Source organism: Fusarium pseudograminearum, chromosome 2, assembly GCF_000303195.2.
Source record: "Fusarium pseudograminearum CS3096 chromosome 2, whole genome shotgun sequence".
Lineage (NCBI taxonomy): Eukaryota > Fungi > Ascomycota > Sordariomycetes > Hypocreales > Nectriaceae > Fusarium > Fusarium pseudograminearum.
In genome coordinates this window covers 2,228,071-2,254,738 of record NC_031952.1, presented here as the reverse complement: position 1 = coordinate 2,254,738, position 26,668 = coordinate 2,228,071, and the positions used below count along the sequence as shown (strand labels likewise).

General features: G+C 49.6%; 12 protein-coding genes across 12 annotated transcripts, besides 2 other annotated features; 6 read left to right on the top strand and 6 right to left on the bottom strand.

Annotated features, from left to right (window-relative positions):
- Positions 1–953: 953 nt before the first annotated feature.
- Positions 954–1,558, top strand: FPSE_11701 (uncharacterized protein; the record flags this gene model as incomplete). Its single annotated transcript, XM_009264818.1, has 3 exons — positions 954–1,077; positions 1,130–1,332; positions 1,385–1,558. The coding sequence occupies 3 exons, from the start codon at positions 954–956 to the stop codon at positions 1,556–1,558; spliced, it is 501 nt and encodes a 166-aa protein (XP_009263093.1).
- Positions 1,559–1,979: 421 nt separating this feature from the next.
- On the bottom strand, positions 1,980–2,726 carry FPSE_11700 (uncharacterized protein; the record flags this gene model as incomplete). Its single annotated transcript, XM_009264817.1, has 3 exons — positions 1,980–2,267; positions 2,373–2,516; positions 2,676–2,726. The coding sequence occupies 3 exons, from the start codon at positions 2,724–2,726 to the stop codon at positions 1,980–1,982; spliced, it is 483 nt and encodes a 160-aa protein (XP_009263092.1).
- A 926-nt stretch (positions 2,727–3,652) lies between these two features.
- FPSE_11699 (uncharacterized protein) lies at positions 3,653–4,642 on the top strand (the record flags this gene model as incomplete). Its single annotated transcript, XM_009264816.1, has 3 exons — positions 3,653–4,363; positions 4,454–4,473; positions 4,504–4,642. The coding sequence occupies 3 exons, from the start codon at positions 3,653–3,655 to the stop codon at positions 4,640–4,642; spliced, it is 870 nt and encodes a 289-aa protein (XP_009263091.1).
- A 107-nt stretch (positions 4,643–4,749) lies between these two features.
- On the bottom strand, positions 4,750–5,417 carry FPSE_11698 (uncharacterized protein; the record flags this gene model as incomplete). Its single annotated transcript, XM_009264815.1, has 3 exons — positions 4,750–4,982; positions 5,056–5,228; positions 5,362–5,417. 3 exons carry the CDS (start codon positions 5,415–5,417, stop codon positions 4,750–4,752), a joined length of 462 nt encoding a protein of 153 aa, XP_009263090.1.
- Positions 5,418–6,228: 811 nt separating this feature from the next.
- Positions 6,229–6,705, bottom strand: FPSE_11697 (uncharacterized protein; the record flags this gene model as incomplete). Its single annotated transcript, XM_009264814.1, has 3 exons — positions 6,229–6,359; positions 6,407–6,591; positions 6,650–6,705. The coding sequence occupies 3 exons, from the start codon at positions 6,703–6,705 to the stop codon at positions 6,229–6,231; spliced, it is 372 nt and encodes a 123-aa protein (XP_009263089.1).
- Positions 6,706–9,153: 2,448 nt separating this feature from the next.
- Positions 9,154–12,082, top strand: FPSE_11696 (uncharacterized protein; the record flags this gene model as incomplete). The annotated part of the gene is made up of 3 exons (XM_009264813.1): positions 9,154–9,577; positions 9,631–11,892; positions 11,946–12,082. The coding sequence occupies 3 exons, from the start codon at positions 9,154–9,156 to the stop codon at positions 12,080–12,082; spliced, it is 2,823 nt and encodes a 940-aa protein (XP_009263088.1).
- Positions 10,806–10,843: a microsatellite.
- Positions 12,083–13,249: 1,167 nt separating the features above from the next.
- On the bottom strand, positions 13,250–15,536 carry FPSE_11695 (uncharacterized protein; the record flags this gene model as incomplete). Its single annotated transcript, XM_009264812.1, has 2 exons — positions 13,250–15,333; positions 15,389–15,536. The coding sequence occupies 2 exons, from the start codon at positions 15,534–15,536 to the stop codon at positions 13,250–13,252; spliced, it is 2,232 nt and encodes a 743-aa protein (XP_009263087.1).
- Positions 15,537–16,822: 1,286 nt separating this feature from the next.
- FPSE_11694 (uncharacterized protein) lies at positions 16,823–17,520 on the top strand (the record flags this gene model as incomplete). The annotated part of the gene is made up of 2 exons (XM_009264811.1): positions 16,823–16,956; positions 17,088–17,520. 2 exons carry the CDS (start codon positions 16,823–16,825, stop codon positions 17,518–17,520), a joined length of 567 nt encoding a protein of 188 aa, XP_009263086.1.
- A 771-nt stretch (positions 17,521–18,291) lies between these two features.
- On the top strand, positions 18,292–19,223 carry FPSE_11693 (uncharacterized protein; the record flags this gene model as incomplete). Its single annotated transcript, XM_009264810.1, has 3 exons — positions 18,292–18,531; positions 18,604–18,888; positions 18,945–19,223. The coding sequence occupies 3 exons, from the start codon at positions 18,292–18,294 to the stop codon at positions 19,221–19,223; spliced, it is 804 nt and encodes a 267-aa protein (XP_009263085.1).
- Positions 19,224–19,794: 571 nt separating this feature from the next.
- FPSE_11692 (uncharacterized protein) lies at positions 19,795–20,440 on the bottom strand (the record flags this gene model as incomplete). The annotated part of the gene is made up of 3 exons (XM_009264809.1): positions 19,795–19,940; positions 20,031–20,102; positions 20,437–20,440. 3 exons carry the CDS (start codon positions 20,438–20,440, stop codon positions 19,795–19,797), a joined length of 222 nt encoding a protein of 73 aa, XP_009263084.1.
- A 532-nt stretch (positions 20,441–20,972) lies between these two features.
- FPSE_11691 (uncharacterized protein) lies at positions 20,973–23,479 on the bottom strand (the record flags this gene model as incomplete). The annotated part of the gene is made up of 3 exons (XM_009264808.1): positions 20,973–21,925; positions 21,981–22,878; positions 22,931–23,479. 3 exons carry the CDS (start codon positions 23,477–23,479, stop codon positions 20,973–20,975), a joined length of 2,400 nt encoding a protein of 799 aa, XP_009263083.1.
- Positions 23,480–25,874: 2,395 nt separating this feature from the next.
- Positions 25,875–25,914: a microsatellite.
- On the top strand, positions 25,913–26,668 carry FPSE_11690 (uncharacterized protein; the record flags this gene model as incomplete). The annotated part of the gene is made up of 1 exon (XM_009264807.1): positions 25,913–26,668. The coding sequence occupies one exon, from the start codon at positions 25,913–25,915 to the stop codon at positions 26,666–26,668; it is 756 nt and encodes a 251-aa protein (XP_009263082.1).

The window sequence follows — 26,668 nt, the reverse complement described above, 5'->3', positions numbered from 1 at the left end:
CAGAACGTTCGGTGTCTGAAATTATACTTGTGTACCTGGCCAGCCGACGTTACTATCATCTCCATTTCGCAAAACCCGGCATCTCCGACTCGGCGATGAACTTGAGTGGCCTTGGCTTGACCAGAGGTCTTGTCTCGAGACAGAGTGTCGCTTCATAATACAAGCCATCCACAATCTAGGTACTTAGTAGTTACAGTTCTGCTATTTGGAATCAAGAGATAATATGTCATAACCTCCTCCATTTTGGAACCTGTCGGCGATACTCCTGACGCTGATAATCTAATCACATCGGTCCGGATGACAAATGCTCAACCGAATGCAACTCGCATACCGAAGCTGAAGCCGAGCCTCACCCAACAGCATCATGAAGCAGGTCGATTGATATTTGTCCGAGAAAACATGACAATGTGAATGATTTGCGGAGCATGCACCATCAGAAATGATTCCAAACAGGGCCCTTGTAAGGAAGGAGCCTTGCCCTGAACAGTAGTGACCTGTCCCTATCAAGGTGCTCCGCGTCTAATGCCAGACCAGTGCGCCACGAGCGGTAGATGGAGGTCCCACAAAGGCCGCGTCGACCGCCTTCCGAACATCTCCACAGGCCCTTCACTGAGGTCATGGACGACCCTCATTGCACCAGCCAGTGCCGACTCTGATTCTCCGATGGCTCTCCGAAAGGGTACAGAATGGAGGTCAGGTAGCGGGGCATAGAATCCCACGTTGACTCTAGAGTGCCTTAGGGAAAGAGCGACATAGTTCAGACACGGAGGACTACCTAGAACGAGAAGCTGCTACCAACCCAATATATTCTATATATTTCCATGTACTCTGTCGGCTCCATCTCTCGTCTCCCAGTCTAACACAAATCAAACCTTGACCCTTTCATTCATCACCATCAACCACACTAACACCACAAACACAAGAACACCACCAACCACACAAACACAGTCAACATGTCTGAACTCAAGGTCGGCGCCGACTTCCCCGAGGGTGTCTTCTTCAGCTACGTTCAGCCCACTCCCGAGATCGCAGAGTTCTCTACCTGCGGTGCTCCCACCAACTACAACGCCAGTCAGGGTAGGTGGTTTCTTATAGCCCACCATGGTTCCATACTGATATTGTCCTGTAGAGTTCAAGAGCAAGAAGGTCGTTCTCATCTCCGTCCCCGGTGCTTTCACTCCCACTTGCAGTGCCTCTCACGTTCCTTCTTACGTCGAGAACATTGACCAGATCAAGGCCAAGGGCGTTGACCAGGTCATCGTCGTTGCTGTCAACGATGCATTTGTCATGCACGGTTGGGCCAAGGCTAACGGTATCACCGATGACAAGATTGTACGTATTTTGGAACATCTCTAGCACAAAGAGACAATGCTAACATGGCCAGCTCTTCATGTCCGATCACAACGCCAAGTTCTCCACCAGCATCGGCTGGAACCTGGGCGAGCGAACTGGTCGTTTCGCCGTGGTTGTCGACCACGGCAAGATCACCTACGCCTCCAGTGACGAGCCCGGAAGCATCGAGAAGTCTGGTGCCCTTGGTGTCCTTCCTCACTTGTAATCCAATCAACTCGCACAAGAGATTCTAAAGACAGAATATAGACGAGGGTATGAGACATCGATAGAATAGAGACAAACTACATGAATACCATTGAACACAATCTAATTGAAGCGATTCCCGTGACGTCTGGTCTTGCATCGTAAGGCATTGTGTCGTTATCTAACAAGCTAAGTTGCTAGTTTCCAATAACGCCGTGAGGTATTTACCGAGCCACCGCATAACTGCACATCCCTTGTTCGTCACGACAAGAATCAGATGCGTTGTCTGTTTGTTTGTTTGACCATTTTGCATTGCTCAACTATCAATGCACCCTATTGGCATTCCATGCACCCGAGATTGTAGAAGAACCGGCCGGACAAAGACACAAGAACCACGGACTCCACTCTCCCATTTTCATCCTCTCTCAAGTTCCATTCCTAATTTAACGGGTCTTGGCCTGGACCTTGGGAGCAGAGCCCTTGGCACCCTGCTTGCTAACCTGTCGGACAGCCTGGCCCTTGGAGGCCTGGGCAGCGAGCTTGGCCTTCTCGGACTTCTTGGTAGCAGCCTCGGCCTGCTTCTTCTCCTTGCTCTCCTTGATGGCCTGGGCGCGGGCAGCGGAGCGGGCCTCGGGTCGGATGTTGCGCTTCTCCTTGATCACGTCGAGAGAAGCACCAACGATACCACGCTGAGCCTTGACAGTGCGGCGGGTTCGCTTCTTGGCAACCTCCTGTAGAATGTGTCAGTTCTGTCTTGTGGCAAATGTTGTCATGGGAGGGCCAGCAGCAGTGAGGAGCTTCGTGTGAAGTGCCGCTGGCGTTCAATTATTGCATACCTCAGAGATACCCTTGCGGTGCTGTCGGCGGTAGAGGACGGTCCATGCGATACGGCGGGGGTTCTTCCTTTGGAGGAAGAGAGACTCAGACTTGCCGTTCTGGAATCGGAAGATCTTGCTGTCGCCACGGACGTAGAGCTTACCCTGTGGAGCGATACCCGTTAGCCTTTGATGTCCTCATCTTGTTCAGCACCAAGTGTGCCTTGTCCATGCGATCCATCATCCACCTCCAGCGACTTGGAACTTCGCATTTCGATAATCGACCGGATCGCATCAACGGGGTAAAAGGCAGGAGGAGCGTACCTTGCCAGGGTAGATTCTCGCGCCGGAGAAGGTGTCCTCGTAGGTTCGCATCTTGTCGCTGGTTGTGCGTTTAAGGCGACAAGGTGTTGTGTAGTTGACCGTGGATTGGCGATGGAAAGTTGAGGGGGGTCGATTGATTGTCTACGGGCAGTCAATTTCGCTCGGATTGTGTGCTAAATGACTAAGCGATCTAGGGCAGGCGAATCGCTAGATCTGATTGGCGGCGGTCGGCAGTCATCACGTGCAACAGTTGTGCATCCACAGGCGGGCCTCAGGGCGCTTTCCACTGGAACCGGAGAATCGTCGGTGCAACATCCTGGGAAGAGGAGGCTCAGCTTCACTTACACCTCGTTTGCTAATCCATTTATTCAGGCTTCTTGGTCACTGGACCAAACCGGGTCGTATAATCTGGACATGGATGCTTAGATGACTTCACAGGCTGATTTGATTGCGCAAGCAGTATTGCAGCAATTCCACAAGTTACCTGCAAAACGGAAACCTGCCGTTCGCGATAATGGCTTACATGAATGGGTTCCTCTGAGTGGCATCGTTGCTGAACAGAACGATGTTTTGACCTGTCTGGCTCTGGCGTAAGAACTCCCAGACTCTCATGACTCGCTTTGAATCTAAGTTTGATTGCGTAGAACTGGCATGAAATGCCTTCCTGTGTCGAAAATACCACAGTCAAATGGTGTCGGCATCCATGACTGGCATGCCGAGATCCTGGCCATCAGGACCTTCAATCGCTTTCTGATTGACGAATGTCAAAGTCTCCTTGAAAAAGAAGACAAATCGAGCATTTTGCAGAGGAAGAATCATGCATCCAACAGTAATGGAATGTGTCTACAGTCTTTTGAAATTAAAGACGATGTAAGACTGCATATGTACTGCTCAGAAGCGCCATGTATGACATTCCCAGATTGCCATCGGTTTAATCTCTGACCCAAACAGGCGGTGATGCTAGCATGGAACTCACAATGGCTGCCCAAGAAGATGCTTCAGCATGGGAGGCACCAACTCCCACAACAAGGACTCCTGATCCAAACGCCGACACTTCTCTACTAGGGCGAGCTTGCTTCTCTCGGACCGGCATTGTCAGGCGGAAGCCTGCTCGAGGCGATGCACCGCCAACGCTTTCCAAGTCCTGTTCCGACAAGCTAGCACTCAAGCAGTGCACTTCACTCCTTTCAGCTCTTACATCACTTTTTCTCGACTCAGCCAACGCATACATTCACAGCATCGTATTGCCAGAATCTCAGCATTCTAATGTTGCTTGTAGGCGGGCTTTCTCAGAAGAAGGCAGATTGAGACCTTTAGTTGAGAAGATGTGGGCCGGGGGATATTCATTCAAGCAATTCTCAGTCATGACAACTGGTCTGGAGTTCGAATTCTCAAAAATAGCCGTGAAAAGTCGGGCTGATAAAATATCGGCCAGCAACCTTGCAGCAGCATGGTCATCTTCAGGGTTTGAAGAAAACATAATAGGGGGAGTTATCCAAGGCCGGAAAGCGTTCAACACAAATGCAGCAAGTCGAATGTCTAGGCGAAGCATGTGGGAGGCAGCAAGGGACCTTGCCGATAGACTTGGCGCCGGGTGCTCTGTCACAGCACTATATCTAAAGTCTGGTACTTATCGGGATATTAAACAAGGCCAACTCACAGCTCATAGAAGAAGGGTAAAGGAAGAAGTGCGTCAGGCAGCACTTGTAGGGTGGATCAGGAATGACGGAGGGTCAGATTTCCAACTAGAAAAGCGTAGCAATCATTGACATCATTAGAGATTGGTATTTCTCCCGATGTAAGTCGTATTTTTTGTTTGTTTGTACAGATCAATCAACCTCAGCCAGCATAAATCGCCATTCCACCGCGACCGTTCCCAAGCTGTGACCTTTTGCATACCCGTACCTACTCCTCAGCTACTCGAAATAGAGAGCCGGGGAGTGATTGTCACGACTATCCACCCATAAGGGGGAAAACATAAAACCCGCCTCGCAGGAGAAACTAGCCAGCCTCTTGGCCGGACATGCCTACGATCTCACTGCCCCATCGCCCTCGAGTTTTTTGTGGAGGAAATTTACTCGACCTTGGGCTCGCCCTCGAAGTTCTCACCCTCAACAAGGTCGGGGATCTCGTCGTCGTCCTCACCCTTCTCCTTCTGGAGGTTCTGGTAGCTCTCAGCGAGCTTGCGGAGAGAAGCAAGGGAGTCAGGGCCGAGCTGGTTAAGGATGCCAGGGACAAGCTCAGTGAGCTCCTTGTCCTCGCCGTTTCCATAGATGGCGAAGGTGTTGGAGGGGACGGCGGCGTGGACTGTTGGAGTGAAAGGGCACATGTCAGTATACAACTACAGCCCCGCGCACAACACCAAAGAGGGATGACTAACCCTTGGGAGCAGCAAAGTGGATGACGTTTCCGTCCTGCTTGAACATGTTGACCTCCTCAATGGCCTGGATGGGCTGGGTGTTCAGCTTCTTGAGGGCGAGCTGAAGCTTCTTGTCGTCGGCACCGGAGCGGGCAGGTGCGCGCTTGACCTTTCGTCGGGGGGTACCCTTTCCACTAAGTCGTTCCGTTAGCTGCGATGTTCGGCTGTGACGGCGTATAAGCCTCGTTATGCGCAAACATACCCTGTATTATAGATCAGCTTGTTGCTCTCACCTCAGAGGTAATTTAAAAATTGCGCAAAAATCACGTACCAGTTCGGGCACCGAGGCCGAGCTTCTTGAGGCGTTCTTGGACGTCGGACATGATGGGCGAAATTCGATTGCGGGGGATCGGGGGACTCGATCGAAACTGGAACAAAACTCGTCAGTCGGGGTCGAATTCGAACGGGATAAATCGATTATTCGGAGAGGAATTGATCGTAAATTCGTGCATGCGCGGGTCGGGTAACGTACCAGTAGTTAGGCTTGGTTAATTAGCTGTTTGTCGCCGTCGGCTTCGAATCAGTGGTGATAAGTCAAAGTAGATTTTGTGCGTGCCAAGAGTTTTCGCCTGTGGAACTACCATTTCGCCGAGGAAGAGGAGGGGCTCTGGGCGCTCCGCCCTTAGGCTCGGTAGGGGTACTTTACAATGGACATCAAGAGCTAAAGGTGTAGGTCGTGACGTTACAGGCTCAGTAAGCCCGTGGGGTAACCCAGTGTCTCAGCTCTTTTGCTCGGGTCAGGAATCATAAAGCTTTTGAGCTGTGGTGAACAACTGAATAAAAGCAGTAAAACTACCTAGTCCGGTATACTAGAAGCCTTTTTGGACTTTAATCGATACTCGCCAAAAGGTAAATAAATATTCTTAGGATTCACCTTACTCTGTAATGGGCATCGTGAGCGTTTATATCTGATTTGACAGAAGACATTAATTAGAATGAACAACAGAAAAAGAACGAAAGAATCTTTTGTTTCAACGAATTGCCAGGTGATGAGTATACTAACTCCGAGTGATTGCTTAACCATTCAACTGGCTTCCCAGGCTACCCAGCTGTTGTACATGAGTCGTCCCTTGATCATTCTTCATAGTCTTACAAGTAAAAAATGGCATTCAATATACACGGCCATTGACGAACTTATTTGGCGTCCAGGCCAGCCTCTCTTCTCATCTCTTCCCGTCGCGTGTCGGTCTCGACCTTGGACGCCTTTGCGGCAGCGGCAGCGTTCTTTCGCTTTCGCTCCTCTTCCTCCTTCACAACGATCCAAACTAACAAAAAATTAGTGATTAATGTCGAAATAACACGAAAAACGTACTCGGTTTGTCAGACTTTGAATACTCCTTCAATCGGGTCACAAAGTCATCAAAATCTTGTTGTCGCTCTTCGCGGTTCTCCAGACTCTTCTTGCGCAGTTCGGGGTTGTATCTCGATCGAAGTTCCTCCTCGGTAGGTGTCAACCACATGGTGAAGGCTGGTCCGCCGACAGCGACGACAGCACCACTACATCAATTTGTTAACTTGTGATTTCGCGAGTATGCTACCATCATAGAACCCGTACCCCATAACGACCTTGGTCCAGAACCACCACCTTGACGATGGCTGCTTAGCTGCCATTGTAATGGTATAATATAATCAATGTCGAAAAGATCAAACTTCGCACAGAGTAGCCGTGAGTGCAGTCAAATTAGACTGAGCGCCGGTTGTTCTAATGATGATTTTCACGATTCTGCATCCGTCATTGATTTGGCAGTATTCCCTCATTGGTGGGCGTTTCGATCGGGAAAGCGGTCACGGAGCCAATCTTGTCCCGGACCCGACCACCTACCCCGAACATACCTATCCAAAGGCAACTAATTGTACCTAGGTAGGTAGGTAGCGTAGGTATTTCGAATTATGAAATATCATTATGTTGACTATAGTCTTGCATGGTGTGTAAGAAGTGGTATACTATTTGTGAAGAGTGAGAATAGTGTGGAAAAGAACCTATGCAAACCATGGACTGCAATACGTAGGTCCTTTATTCATCCATTGACGATCTCTAAAGGTTCAGCTTTAGGGGTACGAATAGTAGAGTTAACTGAACCTGTCGTATGCGCGGCGGCTTATACCATGTCTCAGCTTTCCGCAGCTCGAATCCACGACCTCGTACAGAACGACTCGCTGGGAGGTGGCGAAGAGCCTTCTTCCCGAATAAGACGTTTCGGAGCTTCTTACTGGCCAGTAGACAATTTCAGCTTGGATGACCACTCGACAAATCGTGTCGCAGGAAACCAGAGCGGGTGGACAAGTCTCCGGCTTCGTCGGATATACACACCTGCTCAGATAGTAGCTGCCTCAATTTTTACGTATAGCATCGAGCTTAAGGGTTCGCGGCTTCAGACAAGAGTACACCGGAAAACCTCTCCTGACATCACCACATTCACAGTGCCAAGCGCGAACATGGATACCTGGCTCTGTCCACAACATTCTACGCACAGGTATTGCAATGTCTTCCAACAGCCTGCATAGTAGGTATCTAGCGCCGATTAGCCGCCACAGGGTTCCTCTAACTCTCCGGAGACGCTACCTATGAATCGTTCGTTGACAGGAAACCATGTGTCTTGGTTAGATCCACAGATGATGATATGCGAGGAACCGTGCTTAGGGCTACCAGGGGTCTGTCAAGAAAGTATGTATGTAGACACGGCTTTCAAAGGATCATTCGGTTTATTGCTTTGTTTCGACTTTTATGGTAAAGGAGTCTTCGGCAATTCTTATTCGTATGGAGTTGATGGTATTATTAGTTCTGATAACACCATTAGGTCACTGAGTTATAATGACTAGCATTGTGATACACAACAAAGCTTTGTCTCAACCAGGCATTGACACGTCGAATCCTATAGCGCGGCAATGGTAAGATGCGTGGTAGAACCGGTCAATGTCGCCGTTGAACAGCCAGGGGCTGGTACAAGCCACAATTAGTTATGTACGCACCGGCAGCGGCAAAGCGCCCAATCTCTTGTCCTGTTGGAATGGGGAAACCTTCACAGCCCATTTGGCCCGTTCATAATTGTGGATGAATCCAGTATGTACGAGGATACCAGTCAGAATATGGTTTATCCATGCATTCTCTCATCGGCATGTCCTTGATGCCGAGTCGCTTAATTATCTTGCGACAGGCCCAACGCTCCTTCAGCATACCTGACACATAAAATAAGTAAGGCCTCCATGCAACCCTCGAAACTAGACCCGGGGGTAGGTATTGATAAATGATGCGATGCCCCTGGAGCCTTTCGTCGCGCAGTCTCAAAACTTCTTCCGACCTGGCTAACAGGGGTTAAACGTCAAGTAAGGTACCACCCGCATGCAGGATGTATCCACTCAAGGTAACCTGGAAAACGGGCATAAACGACCCGAAAAGCCACTGTAGATTTAGCGCCCTCACTCCACATGCTCTCTCATGGAAGAAGTTGGACGAATTCTACTGGGCTGCAGCTAATATGGACCTGACTTATGGCAACAAACCCTGGGGCAGGTCACGTTGGAGGTTGGAGGCAACCTGACCTACTAAGGCACTTATCCATGAACTTTGCCGTTTCGGATGACCAAACATAATAATAAAGGGATTCCCCCCGTCCTCTTTCGATTTGCATCGCTTGAAAGGCATTTCTACCTGTCCATCAGACACAGCGTTTTCAACCGAGGCTATCTTGTTCCTCATAACAGTCGCTCATCACCGTCACCCTCTTTTGTTTCTGATACAGCCAACGATTCGGTGCCTTTCTCGCGTTCTCCTAATTCCTCTATATAAACTCAGTAGCATTGCTACATTGTTGTTTTCTTTTGACTACTTCTTCTGGTTGAGATCACCGTCGGTTCTCTTGCACTAATTCCACGATCCGGAGTGCCGATCACACGCCTACTGGAAACCCAGTTGCCGTAGCTGCGGCACGCCATGCGACAGTGATTGAAACCGATTTTGCGCCAAACGACTTACGAACTCATATTGTCTTCTTTCTAGCCGATAAACACTATCGACCAGACGACACTCAAGCCCTATTCTTTAGCCATCGAACCGCGATCATGGCATCTTTGTACGAAGGTGGCTATAGTGGCCAACAACGACAAGGGCCACCCAGGCCTGCCCCGCGACAGCATAATGGTGCGCCACCGCAGCAATACGGAACACAACCACACTACGACCGGCATCAAAGAGATCATGGCTATGATAAATACGATGGAGGCCCTAGTCAGGGATATGGAGGACAGTACCAAGACCAGGGCTACGGCAGAGGACCACCTCCCCACGATCCGTATGGACGCGGTGGACGCCCAATGCCCGGTCCGCACGGAGGGCCAATTCCTCGCTCACAAACGGCTGATCCGCATCGTGGTCAACAGCGCCCTCCTCCCCATCGAGGAAGTCCAGGTCCAGGCATGTCAAATGGACATCCTGCGCAGAATGGCATACGTCCGGGGCCGTATGCTGCGAATTCAGATCCTACAGGTGAGTCCCCTTCATATCACTGCATGCTACTCAGCTCACTAGAGAATAAAAAGCCCGCCGGAATCACATGAACACTCCTCCTATGAGTCCTCGAGATGGTCAATTCGGGCAACAGTATCCATCACAAGACAGACAAAGACCAGACATGGGCTATGAGCAACAAATGGTGGATCAAATGTCGAAAATGGACATGAATCAGAGACAAATGATGCCACCAGGTGGACGTGCAAGTTCAGATACCCATCGAGGCCAAGGCGAGTACGGACGGCCGCCAGCAAAGGGAGGTCGCGGGCCTCCTCCCAGAGGATATCCACAAGGACCTCCCCAAAGACAAAATGCAGGTTATGGACCTCAAGGAGGTTACGGGGATTACGATAATGGGTATCAAGGTTCGCAAGAACCTCCCGCAGGTGGCTTTGGACCACCAGCGCGAAGCAGAACCATGCCAGTGGACGACATGAGGCAGACAGCGAACATGCCACCCCCTCAACGGATGGAGTCAATGCAATATAGCACCCCCGCTGGCCGAGGTATACCTCAACGACCTTCGACTGCTGGCGGTCACCGGGCGCCCCCTCAGAGATCTTATACAGCCGGTCCGCAGGGAGGCCCGGCCGCTCCCTACAATGGCGGCTACAATGACGAAAGGGCATACCAAAACTCACAGAGGGCTTCATACGAAGAAGTGTATGACGCCTACCTCGATCCCCAACGGAATAGCAACTCGGATTACAACCAGCATTCTCAGCAGAACCGGACCAGTCTTCCTGACTTTGACGCGGCACCAGGCCCAGGGCAACGCGATTCTTTCGAACAGTCAATGCGTCCTACCCATGAACAGCCTCAGCGAGTAGCTCATCAAACAGCGGTACTCAACCATGCGAAATCCCAGCCAATGCTCCGTCAACCTCAAACAGCCATCTTTGAAATGGCTGGTGATGTACCAGATGTCCCTGCGGTCCCTCCTATGCCATCCATGAGCAACTACCATGCAGCTTATGATCAAGAATATAACCAGCTGCCACCCAAGGGGCCGAGCGCACCAGCAGCAATGAAGGGTATCCATACTGGAGGACCGGTGAACATGGAGGGCCTCCCTACACATCCCACACCCGTCCGTCCCGGCTTGGTGCAAGACACTGTGGTTCACATGAGTAGCAAGCCAGCCCCAGTCCGGAACTACGGGGCTTCTACGCCAGCACCTCGGCCGCAGCCCCAACCCCAGGCACAGCGGCAGCCTCAGTATCAACAGCAGCAGCAGCAGCAATCACCACCTCGTGATAATGGCCCACAGCCACCTATCAGAGAAGAAAGTCCTGTCACAACCCAAGAACTGGAGCATCTCCGAATGCTTATTAAAAGCAACGCGAACGACCAGGACTCGGCACTGAGACTAGCCAAGAAGCTGGTTGAAGCTGCAGATGTGCTGGCACCCAAGATGCCAGACCCTAAGCAGCGTTCCAGGGCACGTGAACGTTACCTGATTGACTGTCACAAAATTCTCAAGAAGCTTGCAAACGCTCAGAACCCAGATGCTATGTTCTTGCTGGCCGATTGCCTTGGGAGAGGTCTCTTTGGTGAATCTGACTACAAGGAAGCTTTCACCCAGTACCAGTCTGCCGCCAAACTTGGGCATGCTGCAGCAGCTTACCGTACTGCGGTATGTTGTGAAATTGGCCACGAAGATGGTGGCGGCACGCGCAAGGACCCAATGAAGGCGATCCAGTGGTATAAGCGAGCTGCAACTCTGGGCGATCCTCCAGCGATGTACAAGGTTGGAATGATTTTGTTAAAGGGGCTCCTCGGCCAGCCTAGAAATCCTAGAGAAGCTGTGGGTTGGTTGAAGCGAGCGGCAGAGCGAGCCGACAAGGACAACCCACATGCTCTGCACGAGTTGGGGTTGCTCTACGAGTCAGCGCAACCGAATGATAACATCATTCGAGACGAGGCATACGCTTATAACTTGTTCCTTCAAGCGGCCGATTTGGGGTACAAATTCTCGCAATACCGACTTGGCTGTGCCTTTGAGTACGGATTGCTGGGTTGCCCAATTGATCCTCGACAATCCATTCAGTGGTATTCGAAAGCGGCAACACAGGAGGAGCATCAAGCAGAGCTCGCTCTGAGCGGCTGGTACCTGACGGGCAGCGAAGGTGTATTGGGACAGAGTGACACAGAAGCATATCTATGGGCCCGAAAAGCTGCCATTGCAGGTCTGGCCAAGGCTGAGTATGCTATGGGATACTTCACGGAGGTGGGCATTGGTGTCCCACCCAATCTCGAGGACGCAAAGCGTTGGTATTGGCGAGCAGCTGGTGAGTACAATCAGATTGATGAAAAACGATATACAACTAACAATGTTTCGTAGCCCAAGACTTTCCTAAGGCTCGTGAGCGCCTAGAGGATTTGAAACGGGGTGCAGGCAAGAATGGCGCGCGCCAGCGCGAACGTATCTCTCGAAGCAAGATGGACCAGAAGCAGGAGGGCGACTGTGTCGTCATGTAAACCAGCATCGTCTCTTTGACTTCCAACGGCAAACTAAGAACGAACTTTACGCAATTATTTAGACACAGCGTAACTAGAAGATGTATGAACTATGAGGCAACCAGGATACAAGCCAAGTTTTGTAAGCACACACAGAGAAGGACATATCCTGGCATGTATATAAAAGAGAAAAGAAAGGGGCGTTGGGTCTGTATCTTTGAATGGCATGGGCAGGCCTTGCAATAGGCGCAGTTATATACCACTACGGGGAGCAATTTTACAACATAATAAAAGACTCATCAAGAATGTTTAATTCGAGAGGTCTCTGAGATCTTTGTGAAAAGGGTGTGGACTATTTGTAGAGACCGGAAGTAAAGTCTTTAGTGTATAAGTCAGTCAGCCTTCCCACGACCTAATCATGCAGTTTTCGTTAAGCAAGGTATGTTGATAAAGCTTGGGTAATACATATATCTACCCAAGAAGTGCCATCTCATCCCGGAGAGAAGTAGTGTTTAACCTAAACACTGATCAACAGAGATGCAAATATTCATCAACCTTGCCATAAAGATACTAATTACACTACGACGAAACATACATGCTGTTGTTTATTTGTCTCATCTAAGAGGTGGGGGTGCCGTCTTACACGCGTTAAGGCAGACATCGCAAGAACGCCATTCCGTTTCGATGTCCTCTGACAGCACGCAGCAACACACTGTGTGTCATCTGTGAAGGCGGGTGACGATATCTCGGATCGACCGGATCTGTCACAGGCTTCCTGCGTTGGCACGTTACCATGGAACGGGTAAGCTGAGAAAGACATAGCTTAGAGTAAACCCAATGAACAGTTTCAATGAACAAGGGTACATCTAGATGTGTTTCAAATATTTAGCGGTGGTAGTTTAGTGTACTAGTTGGAATAGTTTGTGGTCCGTGTTCACAGGTTGTGCTCTCTCATATGGATAGTTAGATGCAGGAACGAACATTAGCAGTCATTCTGAGCGCTACCATTCTATCAAATGCTAATATGCAAATCATGCCACACTGCGGCACTTGCGTGCTGCCCCGTAGGATGCAAGTTGTAAAGAAATCCAAAACTCCTGTCTGTCGTACCAATGAGTGCGATAACAAAACACCTCTGTTGAAATGCATAGGATGCGTCGAAACAAGGCAACGACAATGTGCTACAAATCAAAACTTCTCCATCAAGTTGGCCCGGACAGTCCACATGCGAGCCCTCTTGCCATAAATGTACATGGGAATCGTGAAAAGCATCAAGACCAGCTGGATGACACCAATCCAGATATAGACCATCTTGGGACCCTCTCCGTGGAGCCAATGGGTAACAAAGAGACTGAAAACAAGACCGTGCAGGATATTCTTTGAAAAGTTGAGAGTCACCAAAGCCTCTCCTGCGTATTGACGGTAGCTGTCGACGCAGAACGTGATGGCTGTTGTCGAGCCAAGCGAGCATCCAAACGAAACAACACCGAAGAAGAAGGTGGGGACCATCCAGTGGTCTTTCTCCTCGGCCGACCAACCAAATCCCATAAGGCCGATGCAGGTGGTAATCAGAATAGGGATGGCCATGACAAGACGAAACTCGGGCTCGTATAGACCACCATTACGACGAGACATTATCTTGACAATAACGTCACTGACCTTGCCTGCAACACCGGTTCCCAGGATGCCGCCGATGAACGGCGAGAGGTACACCAGACCCGTCTGGAGAGCAGTAAAGTTATAAGACTCTGAGTTGCGGTAAATCATGGCAATCGACTCAGAGATAACAATCAGCCAGCCGACAGAGCAGGCATATACGGCAGATGACCACAAAACGGCGGGGTATGCATAGAGTACGAAGGGGCGAATCATAACCTTGAGCCAACTGTCACCGTTGAGTCGTCCATGCCAAGGCTTCAGAGTTTGGGTAAATGACTTCGGGGGTTGTTGGCGGAGGTTGTGCGTGTATGCTTTGACTTTCTGGGGGCCCTCCAAGTCCGAAGCGTCCAACTTTTCGTTCTCGAGGCTCGGGCCCAGCTTGAATGGGTTGTTGAAGGAATCGCTCCCAGTTGTGGTATCGGCACCAGAAGGCGAAGCTAAGTCTTTATCCGAAGAATTCGCCAATGCCTTGGGTGAGTCAGAGTCGACTTCGGGGGCTGTGGTCTCTTTGTCGGCAGCGTCAGGCCCAGCAAAGCCCACATGGAGGTTTCTAGCTCGTTGGTGGTGGGAGTGATGGGAGGGAGCAGGCGACTGTCGTCCGTCTTGGGCAGGAGATGCTTCAACCGAGTGTTCTTCACGCTCGGGCTCAAGTACCTTTTCTTCTTCTACGGGTCGTTGAACCTGCTGGTGACGAGATGAGAGCCGGCGGAGGAAGCTTGGCCTCTTGGACGGATGCTTGGGTCTTGCGTGAGGTGTTCGGTCCCAAAATGTCTCGGGGACAAATAAGAAGAGGAGTACAGCGCCCAAGCCAATAATCATGGCCAAGATCCAGAAGGTCCAGCGCCATCCGAGACTACCAATGATGACTGCGCTAACGAGAGGGACTATGTTCTTGCCACCAAGCAAAAGGAGGGTGTAGATACCGATACGGTATGCTCGCTCATGAAGGAAAAAGATCTCGGCGATCGTAGCTGAGGGGAGACATTCGACTGGGGCGACGGCAAAGCCTTGAAAGACTCTGGCTGCCAGGAGAGAGCTGAAGCTTGGAGACCATGCAGACCAGAGCGATGTGCCAATGAACATGACGGCGCTAGCCAAGTATACTGGGCGCTTACCATAAAGAATGGCAGTTGGTGAGAACACAACTGAACCAAGACCCATTCCCATCATGTAAAGTCCAGTGGTCAGAGCCACTCTCTCCACGTCGACGTCGTACTCTTCGGCGACATCCGTGAAGCCAGCAGCAATCAAGGGAGTGGTACCACCACCAATCATGCAATAAAACCCGAGTGACAAAAGAGCAGCATCTCGTTTCCAGGACGGCCAATTCAGAGGGTCGTTTCCCGAGTCCTCGGGTTGGGGTTCCAGGATGATGGCGCCGTCACTTGTCTTCTTCTTGCCTTCATTCGCACTGGCCGGACGGCTCGAACTGGCTGGACGATGGCTCTCCGCCGCAACTGATGCAGCTGCTGCCGCCGCGGCTGCTGAAGAGGCTGATGCTCTCCGCTCGTCGACAGCAAAGCCAGTGGGAATAGAAGAATGGGAGTTTCTCGCATGAACGTTTCGCAGACCAAGCGGTTCATTGCGATGCGACGCAAGGAGAAGAACAGAGCCTGCGGCGCGTTAGTTTTGGCGTGGACATTGAAATAGATATATTTTTGTACTAACCTGGAACCTCGATGGTCTCTTTGTCGTTCAAAACTCCCATGCTCCATTTCGACGGCCCGTAAGCATCATTCTGACGGGGGGCAACAGTAGAGCCGGCGCCGGTGCCCAGAAAGCGCCGCCATCTGGGCACATTGGTGTTTTCTGACATGATGAAAGTATTTGCAAGTCAATGATTTGAAGACACAAAGAATTTTCTGATATTATAAATTTTCTCTGGGGCAAAGAGCGGGTTAGGCGCAATGCCTGTGGACCGAGTGAGACGACCTTGATGAATAGAAAGTTGGTGAGGTCGATTTCAGGAGCTGAACATATTCCGTTTATAGGTCTGCGAAGTTGGATGAAAATTGGAAGAAATAGGATGAAGGATGGAGGATTTCTAGGTGATTTCAGGGCACATGCAGATGAAGATGGAGATGGAGGATTTATGTATGGTAGGAATGATAAAGGTTGGGAGGCAGGTCGTTAGTGTAGCGAAGCAATGGAAGGCATAAGATCCAATAAATTGTGGAGTGTCGTGGGAAGACCGCTTGTGTATGCTGGTTGTCGTCAAATCCTTCAGGAGTAAAGACAATGGGAATCCTGGCAATATGATACCTAGAAAACGAGAAAATCGAAAGGGAGAAGCCGCTCGAGTCTTGATACACACACAGAGAGGGAGATGGTACGACAACAAAGGGAGGACGCGTTCGTCTAGATATATGTGTATTACTAGTACCAGGACCTACCCAGGTAGATAAGGTACTTGAGATATGTAGATGAACAAGGGGTCCGTCCATCTTCCTTGATAGGAAAGGACCTTGGACAGGCCCAAGCAAGCCCAAGCAAGCCCAAGCAAAGCCAAGCATGAAAGGTTAATTTTCAACTGTTTGTCCAGCCTGCCACTCTAACACGAGTAAGGTTAACGTTGGATCACCGGGGCCCAACTCCACTCCCACGCATCCAATATGGTAGGATTCGAGGCCTGGTGACAATAACAACAGCAATAGTCACCAGCGGGAGCGGCGGCAGAGTCATTAAAAACGATCGATTCCAGTTTAAACCAAGTTTCGTCTTTTGTAGATGCTGCACGCGTGACCGACTTATGGCGTTTAAACGGTGTCCCGTGCGTCCTATCACTGGCTTATCTTACTGTGAACTGTCCCCAGTGGGTTCTGCAACCCCCGCCTATCGAAGGGTCCTGGAGCCACTGGACCAAGGGTCGCTGCGGGAGATACGGTATGCCTAGAAGCATTATTACATCATTGCTAAGGCTGGTCAGCTAAACCATGTCTCACCTCCAGAATCTGCTCGCATTCCATGGTTTCATCCCGTTCACCCATTGTTGAGGCTCAATGTTACTGTACTACAGTGTTCTGTTTTGACACTTTTCGTCCCGTACCCTTGTATCCTTGAAATCACCACAGACCACACAAAAAATATTATTAAAAAAACCCAATGCATACATTTTCTGTACGCGCTGGACTACGCCCGTTATACAGCAAGACATCGTCTTTACGGGCTGTCTCAATTCAGCGAGCCTCAATCTCATCAAGCACACCGCGACAAGCCAAGAACCAAATATACGCCCCGTAAGTCGAATCGCGTCGCCTTGACAGATCACATGTCTCCGCACATGTTCCCTCCTTGCAACCCTTATTTGTCGATCGCTGTCTGGGTCTTTGTGCGCCGAGAAATAGCTTGTTTGTTGACCGCTAGCTAGTATCCGCAACAATGACTCTTTCTCAACCTACCTTTCACTTTCGACATCGTCCCGCACACCCCTGCTGACTTTCTGGTCCGCTTCGTGGTGCTCGACATGCAAAGCTGTCAGTCCTCTCCTCCACGACCTCGTCGAGTCTGGCGTTGGCGAGGAGGAAGGTGGAGTATCTCTCGCTACTGTAGAGTTTGACTCACCAGATATCATGTCGGGAGACCCCAACCTGGCCATGACTTACATGATTACGAGCATCCCTACGCTTCTGAGCTTTGACGGCGGGGAAGCTCAGACGGCCACCAAGCTTTCTGATGCCAGAAAGCTTGCTGATCGAGAGTTCCTAAAGGAATGGATCAGAACCGAAGCGAGGAGACATGGAGGCCGTGGAGGTGGTGGAGGGGGATCATCACTTTTTGGAGGTTTGTTCAGCAAGTCATGATAAATCTGATTTGATATGTCCAAATCACTAGGTACTATATCTATAAAAAGACGCCCGAAGTGCACCACAAAGTTTCATGAGCTAAATAGAGTCGATATTCTGGATATTTTCAAAGCCACTAACATGTGTGCTGCTAATATTATGCTCACTACGTGATATGTCCTGGGTATTCATCGCCGATGCAATTCTCACATACTATCATTATGAGAACTGCATCCGAGTTTTTGGTGAAAACATATACCATTCATTGGCCTGTACAGCATCTGTTCATTGAGATACGTACCATTCGAGCCCCCAGCAGAGTCCCAGTAAAACCTGCCAGTTCAGGTCACAATAGTAAGAAGCGAAGAGCAGTTGCTCTTTATCGTTTATCCGCACTAGTCGGGTCTTTGTTTGATGGTCAACTCTCATAACACAGCCATCTTGTGATTCCTGGACAACCAACAATTCAGCCAAGGATCCTTGGCCTACGCACATTTTGAGACAAATCTCGGATTGCATCCTGCTACCTAGACATCAGACAGTGACCAACAGGAATTTGATGCTTTTATATTGTAAATCACTACACTATTGGGGAAATTAGAAAAGATAAATTTGTAATTTGATATGAGTCGGCACATGGAGAAATGTTCTAGGAATGCCAGGTATCAGTGTTGAGCTAGGTTATTTCTCACGCAGCCTACGCTCCACTATGACACTTCTCGCACAGTACAATTGAACCTCAAAATCTTTAATATTAACCAAACAACCTCCATTGACACCGACCGCAAAATGGCTTCCGTGTCACGGATACCTCATATTTTAGAGCCATATCTCGCTCTTCCCTCAGAAGGCTCACTCAATCTCGTCACAAGCGTACTCGGCGCAAGTTCAAATTGGCTGCTCCTACGACATGTGTACTCATACCTGAGAGGAAGCACAGATGGCGATGAGAGCGCCAAAGACATAGGCGTGGTGCTGGTTAGTTTTATGAGAGATGGCGCTTTCTGGAGGGAAGGATCTACGAAACTGGTGAGTTCCCTGTATTTACAGCAATTTTTCTTTGTAGACACATGAGAAAGATAGGTACTTATACTACTCCAGGGATTGGATCTAGATGCCCACAGCAGAACAGGACGCTTCACTTTCGTAGATGGGCTCACAGGAATCTACGGTGACAACAAACCCCAAACTCCAGGTGCACGCAAAGAGAGAGCACTACGAAGTACCGATCTTGCGGATATCAAGAAGGAAATCGAAGGCGCCATCGGGGACTTGAAAGCCTCGCGCAAAGTTCTCATCATCGATCAGCTCGATGCCCTGCTTGCTATCACTGATGAGTCAACCACAAGCCTCACACTACAAAACCTCGTTCTCGGTCTCCGCAGTGTAAGTTTACCCCAGCTTTTGAGGGTCAATGACAGCACCTAACTCAGATCTCCCAGCTTGTTCACAGTACTCTTCTCACACTCTCTGCCGACACACCCCTAGTTGCTGCCCAAGCTACTACTCTCGAACGAGAGCACGCCAGCCTTGTGCTCTCAATAGCTCATGTGGCTGACGCAGTTTTAGCACTGCGTATGCTGGACACAGGAACAGCGAGGGACGTCAGCGGTGTCGTTCGTATTACAGGACCTGGTATCGAGGGAATGGGAGGTGCCGCCGAGTATCTGTACCATGTTGTTGCGGATGGCGGTGTTAAAGTATTCGAGAGGGGGACATGAAAATTTAGATGCGAGAAAATACGAATACAAGGAATAGCATAACAATCACGAATCTGTTGCAAAGATCAAGCTTGATCACAGCAACTAACAGCTTAACACTGGATTAAGTTCGATTCATACCATTTCAAGGGTATCATGCACAAATGCGTCAATTGCCAGGACGTGTGCCCAGGCCTTTTCTCACGAATGTCCTGTCCAAGGGCTATAGGTATGTTCATGCAGAATCAAGATGCCATTTCAGAACCTCGTAACCGAAACCCTATGGAATCTCAGAAGAGCAAAGGGGTTCTTTTTTTTTACTTCCTTGCTCAAACATGTAAAACACCGTGCCCATGCTCCAAGCCACCCCTTTAGAGGTCCTTCATCCACGAACCAACAAACACAACCGCCCGTCCCAGTCACCACCTTGCTCCAGTTCCAACCAGATTCCCCTACGGTCTCGGCTCACGCTATGAGAGCCGTCATTGTTGATGTGTGCGTGCTCGAGGGACTGGGTGTTTCGAACGTCCGTGATAGAAGAGGGGTAGGGCCGGAGAGGTGGTAGAGGGGGTCAGAAGGGATGCGGTCCCATTTAGGCCTTCTCGGCAGTAAGGCCACGAGCGCCCTTGGGTGTGCCAGTCTGGAAACCGTTCTTGAATCGTCGAGACACATCCTTGAGGTAGCGAGTGCGGCCGGTACCGACGGTCTTTCTTCGCTTAGCCTTCTCGGACCAGTTGTCTGCAAAGATTGGTCAGTACTGCAGTTCAACAGTATCGGGTGCTTTCGATATCGAATTTGTCGACAGATATCTGTGAGGTGTTCACGTACACTTGCGGATCTTGGCAGAAGGGTAACCGCAAGAAGAGCACTCATGCTTCTGGATGTGGAGAGAGCGGCGACCTAGAGATTATCCCATCAGTATTTCCGGTCCATCTTTAATAATTTTCCAGGCCCCTCCGTCCAGACATTCTTCAACGCTCGCAATCGTCCAATTTTCGATGTCGTTTTCTTTGTCGAGTATTCCATTGCGCGCATCGAGGGATATCTAAACGGAGAGACCAGAGGGCACAAGAACTAACCGCATCGTCGGCACAGGGTGTGCGTCTTGTTGTGACGCTTACCGAAGCTGGAGGTACCCTTCGCTGTTGAGACGCATTAGCAAAACTGCGGAATTGCTTTCGAGAGAATCATCTGCTGTCGTTTCGCGAGCAGCAGCTGACAGGCGGCGACGTACTCATCTTGGCTGTGGTGTTTGGGCGGTTAGTTGGATGGCGATCGAGAAATTCTCAATTTGGGAGACCTTTTTTTGGCGGAGTGCGAATTTACAACCCTAAGAAACGGAAGGTGTGGCAGTTTTCGGCTATCATGTGACGCGTTCCACGTGACTGGGGCAAGAGCGACTGGTTGCTCCTTCGCTTTTTGACCTCGCGGAGCTACGGCAAGAGTGGGACAGATATGGGTCGTCGAGTCGTTTAAGCAGTTGGTCAATATTTTAATAGACATTTAATTGAATTGCATGCAGGTAACTTATGAAATGGGTTGTGTACTAATATTTGAATCGAATGTTCCCTCATATCATTAGACTGAATCTTTCCCAACATCAATCAACATCAATCGTTATTGAGGTATCTCGCACAAGCAACTAAAAATAATCATTTCCAAATACAAAGCCTAGACCATAACGCCGACAAGTCATCAATCGCCCAAATCTCGCTTTCCAAGAACATATAGCACATATTCATGACTGTTACTCTTTATAACTCGGGGACCTCAGTTCCATGTTGAGGGTCCAATGATGGTTCCTTCAGGCACCGATTTTGAAATAGCATGTGTCTTCCAATCCATTGTCTCCATGGCACCATAATTTCCCCACCAGTTTGGAGGAGATGCACTCGTCAAGTACAGTGTGAAGAAGATTACCATGGTCGACATGATGAGACCGCAGTCCAGAGCCGCCGATGTGACGTAGTTGTACTGCAGCCACCAGCCAGTGTATCTCCTCTTGACAAAGCGGTTGAAGAAAGCACCGACAATACCCCAGCAGAGGTAGATGTAGACAGAGGCTGGAGGCAGCATACCAGCACCTCCATAAATTAGGGGGGTGCTGACGTATCGCCAGATTGAACGCGGCCACTTGCGAGCGAGAAGCCATGTGATGATGGGTGTGACAGCACCGACCAGCCAGAACCACTGGAGAGATGAGTAAATAGCACCGTGACTGAAGATGCGGGATGGGCCGATGGCTCCCCAGATGACAGAGGCTGTGTAAAAGACACGACCTCCGGGGCAGGTGTAGTTGTTGGGCTGGTCAATAGCGCAGACGTCAGGGATGTGACCGAGAGCCCAGTTCATCACACAAATCTGTACAATAGCGGACCAAATAGACGCGACGAGCTGCGAAGAAAACATAACCCGAGGAGGAACCTTCATGTAATGGCCAAGCTTGAGATCCTGGGCAAAGTAGAGTGCCTGACCCATGCAGATATAACCGTAGTTCTTGAACATCATCATAGCCATGGGGCGACCAGGAACCATGTAACCAATGATGAACTCTGTCAAAACGTTAAGGCCGAGCTGAATGTTGGTGATGGCCTGAACAACACCGATAGGGATCAGCCACAACACGGGGATGAGAAGGCAGATGAAGTAAGCCCAAACAGGGAAACCAGTTGGCCAGCCAGCAATGACACCAATCGAGATGGCGACCATGACGACGAATAGAGCTATTTACAGTCAGTACCAATCGGTATTAATCGGACATCAAAATTTCCAACTTACCAGCATACCACCAATCCTCTGCATCTCGGTACTTCTTCATTAGACGCATGTGGACGTCATCCTCCTGGTTGCGGGCAAGCTTGAATTGTCTCCAAATCTCATGTCCATGGTAGAGCACAACGTGCACGACAACAGCTGTCACAGCTGCGAAGGACAATCCATATGAGAGAGCAAATTGTGTTGGCAAAAATAGCGGCGAGTACTCCTTGTATGCTGTCTCGTTGAAGTGGAAGTTGCTGTCAAGGATCCTTGAGACATTGTAGATGGCGCCTGTGTTGTCGTAGGATTCGGATGACTGAACAGGGAAGTAATCCGCATACCATGTACCTGTAAAGTGTATTCCCATTGATATGCAGATGAAGAAGACAATAATTCCCACAAGGACGTTGGCAATGGCGTGGAATGGTGGGATCAGAGGAGACTGAAGGTAGCCACTGTACACGGTCCAGTCAAAAGATGTGGGCATCAAGCCATAGCCAGTCATGCCGCCGAAGAGCTTGTTTACGGTGACGTTGTGAGGCGCAATCCAACAAACCCAAGTGAAGTAAGACAGTCCCTTGAAGATCCAGCCGGGGAACCAGTACCAAACGAACCCTCCACATCCAACAATCAGGAACCACCTATAACGTCCCATTCTCCAGCCGTTGGTTTTGGTGGGGTCGGAGCCAGAGTGGTCGTGAAGTGTGTAAAACAAGGCACAGTTGACTAGATCAGTAGGCCAAATCATGGCAGCAGGCCATACCAAGAAACGACGGGCAAGACCAGCCAATCCATAACCAGTGCAAAGAGTGGTTATACCAAATAGGATCTGGAATGCCCAGCCAAATTCTTGACCGTAGAAAATCTGCTGGGCAAGAAGTACATCGGTTGCGTAAAGAACACCACCACCATAGGCGGCCTTGATATAAAGTTAGTGACTGTTGAGATATATATCAAGAAGTTGGGCTTACATTCGACATGGCTACAATCACCACATGCTCCTTGTAGTTGAATTTGCCGGGCTTCAGGTTGAATTTTAGGCCAAACAAGTTCCATTCACGATCGGGCATTATTAAATCCCAACCAAGGCCCAGGGGGTAGGCGACAAGCTGGACAACATAGGTTGTGACCGTGACACTGGGATTTCGCAACGAGAAGAGCATGTTAACACCGGAGCCGATGGTGCATAGAACCATGCCGATAACCCAGGCACGGATGGTGTTGGCGGGGACATCAACATCGTAGTTTCGGACAACAGATCGGACTTCAGGATAGGGACTGTTGTCTTCCATGAGCGCGTGCTCAATTTCGATTCCCTTCTCGGCATTTCCTGTCGCGATAGCGGCGTCCACATCGGTGAGGTCGTCGATGGGTAGGTTGGGGTCGAACTTGTGCGACTTTTCGAATTGCTGAAGGTTCTCGAGATAATCGCGACCGGAGGCGGAGACTGTCTCAAGAGGGCCGGGGATAGGAATAATATCCTCGGCCTCGTGGCGTTTGCGAAAGAGAGAGGGCGCCATGGTGATTGATAGATATCCTTTGCAGATAGCAACGGACAGAGCGACAGCAAACCGACGGCAATGCGTGGGTTGAAACCCGCTATGGCAGCGACAACAACAGCCTTGGGCTTGATCTTTTGGTGTCTTGAGGTGATGTTGAAGCAGGCAAAAGAAGAAGCCGACAGCGGCTGCTGCTTTGCGGGTGTGGTTATACAGACTGAGACTGACTAGGACTGGGGGGATTCTCAGCCCCAAGGGACAAGGAGGGTCGCTCCCCGCGAAGAAAAGATTGGCACCCCATGTTGTGTTCTTGGGAACTCCCATCAGAACCCGGTACTAGACGACTTAGGTCGTAGTGTTGCTCTCAATGCATTGGCTATCACGGACAACGGCATGGTTCAATCTGAACCACCTTCTTGATTGGGGATAGAACAAGCTTAGACCATGTCAACTACAGAGCTCTGATGGTCTTTCTGTGGCCTCTGAGCATTTCGATTTTTTGGACCTTTTGTTGGAAACACAACTGGAGTCTTGTTCGCGTATTTTGTTTGGTCAATTCTTCGAGTCGGCAGACTGGAGAGATTTTGAGTCTCCAACTACTTCAATTTGAAGGGTAAGAAGCCACCAACCGTCTATCTCCTCATCTGGGCATCTTGACGACAGCCCAGTATGCCTAGCATGCCCAGACTACGAGTCCAGCCAGTCCAGTCCAGTTACATCCCTCCGAGGTCACATCCAAACGTTGGCACGCCATTTGAGGGATCTTAATTCACCCAATCAACCCCGGTACGGATAGTGCTTCAAGCCTTCAGAGAAAACGGCTTATCTCCAGCCCCTCTAGGATTAGCCTCGGCCCATAAGATAACCGTCGGGCAAGTGAGAATTCGCTTGCTGGTGCGTGTTAGTTTCAAAACATTCAACCCCAGCCTGGCACTTTTGTCTACATAAACGGCACGCCCGGCTGTAAATAATCATGCTGAAAGCGAGAAGCAAAAACCAACTGTCGATTCTTGATTCTTGATCGATTCAGGGTCCAGCTAACAATCGTACTAATAACAGTGCTGAAAGCTTGCCTCCTTTCCAAAATCGGGCTTGGTATCACGAATCCAGCACGCTTCTGAAACACAGACTAGAGGTGGCTTGAGCTACCATAGGCAACTGATGTCGTCTTAATGCCCGCACCGATAAACATTATCGTTTTGTCTGGATGGAACAAGAAAGAGGACAAGAATGTCTTGGTTTTATCGTCCCACTTAATCAACATGGAAAACTCGTCCAGCTCAGCAAAAGGTCCTTCATCAAACAAGATGGTTCCATTCGTCTCCAACCAGCATTCATCACGTGGTGAACTTTTGTTCAGCTCGGCTCACATCGTAACCAAAAGGTGTTGGAACCTTTGAACAGTCCACTCATAGCCAGGAAATTTCTGCCAAAATGTCAAACATGATTTCGTAATTGTCAGCGGGCGATCGGTAGGTTTCTTAAGCGATGTTCAGTTTACTGTGGTCTCATAACTGCAATATTACAGTATTGGAATAAGTAACGGTCGTGACTTTGGTCCATGTAAACCTGCTCGGCAGGTTCCTGAACCTGCCTAGGCGACGGTGTGCTACGCCAGATCCTTCGTGTAAGTGACACTCAAAGATAACGGCCCTTCAAAACAGTAGCTGTCTCGCCAGTACAATATTTTATATGTGCCTATATAGTGGAATACCCTACTTTAAGGCAGCTTTTTGACATCCAACTAGATTTTTTCGTTGTCACGAATGGCTTAAAATCCTCCTGTCACACATATTGACTCCTTCAAGAGTGACTGACAGTATGAATTGACCATGATGAATACAGCCAATATGTCGCTGACAAGCTGTTACTCTCCATCGATAGTAATCCCTCTGACTTTAAATATTGTCAGCAGTCAAATGACTGTACAGAATGTGCGTCTCTCACGATGACTGGGTAAATAAATACCATAGCTTTACTGTTAAACTCATGTCTCTGCAAAGATTGAATGAGTAATACATTTAAATACCATAGCTTACACAATTTGTTCTTCAGGAACATGATAGCAACTTCACAATAAGAGCAACCAGGTTACACTACTCAGATACCCTTCGATGATATTGACCATGTCAATGTCTGTGGAATTTGTTGATTGCAACAGATTTATTTGATTCACAGATATCAGTTTGTAAGCTGCGGCTAGTTCAATAAGAATGCGTGCCTACAAACATGTATCTTTTATGACATGTGTGGAAGTGACGCAACAAGTGTTGCCTGCCTAACATGACTAAACTAAAGAGCCTCCCTACTTACTCTGGATTGTTTCTTTTAACTCCAACCAACAAAGTTCTTGGGAATCAGTGAGCATCAAGCGCGGGGTAAAGGAACATCCCACGCCTCTCACCACGGGTTGGAGATCATCAACCACCATCAATCATCATCATCATCGTCATCATGTCGACTACACCAGGAGTAACTTTCCGCAAGGATGGGACGAAAACATTCATCCCGCTCGAGAACAACCCAGAAGTGTTCACTCAACTCATTCACAACCTCGGCGTCTCGAAGAAGCTCGGTTTCTACGATGTATACAGCGTCGACGAGCCTGAGTTGCTGTCCATGATTCCTCGCCCCGTCCACGCCCTCATATTCATCACTCCTGCTCCTATGTGGGCTCGCGTTCGGGAAAGTGATCCTGGTTCAAAGGAGTTGACGTACGACGGTTCTGGTCCAGATGAACCAGTCATGTGGTATAGACAGACCATCGGACACGCCTGCGGCCTCATCGCCCTCTTGCATAGTGTAAGTAACGGTACGGCCAAGGATTTCATCAGCCCAGACTCGCTCCTCGATAAGATCGTCAAGGAAACACGGGATCTCAAACCCCTTGCGCGTGCCGACTTCCTCTACAATTCGGTCGAACTGGAAAAAGCCCATATGGACGCAGCCGTAACGGGAGATTCCGCGGCGCCTACTAGCCAGGAACCTGTCGGGTATCATTTTATCAGCTTTGTCAAAGGTTCAGACGGTCATCTCTATGATCTAGAGGGGGGTTGGGGTGAACCAGTCGATTGTGGTATCTTGGATGAGGGAAATGACCTCCTCAGTGATCAGGCACTGGAGGCTACAGTCAAGAGATACACCAAAGTTGCCGACGGGAACCTAGAGTTCAGCATCATTGCTCTATCAACAGTCCCAGAGGAAGACTAG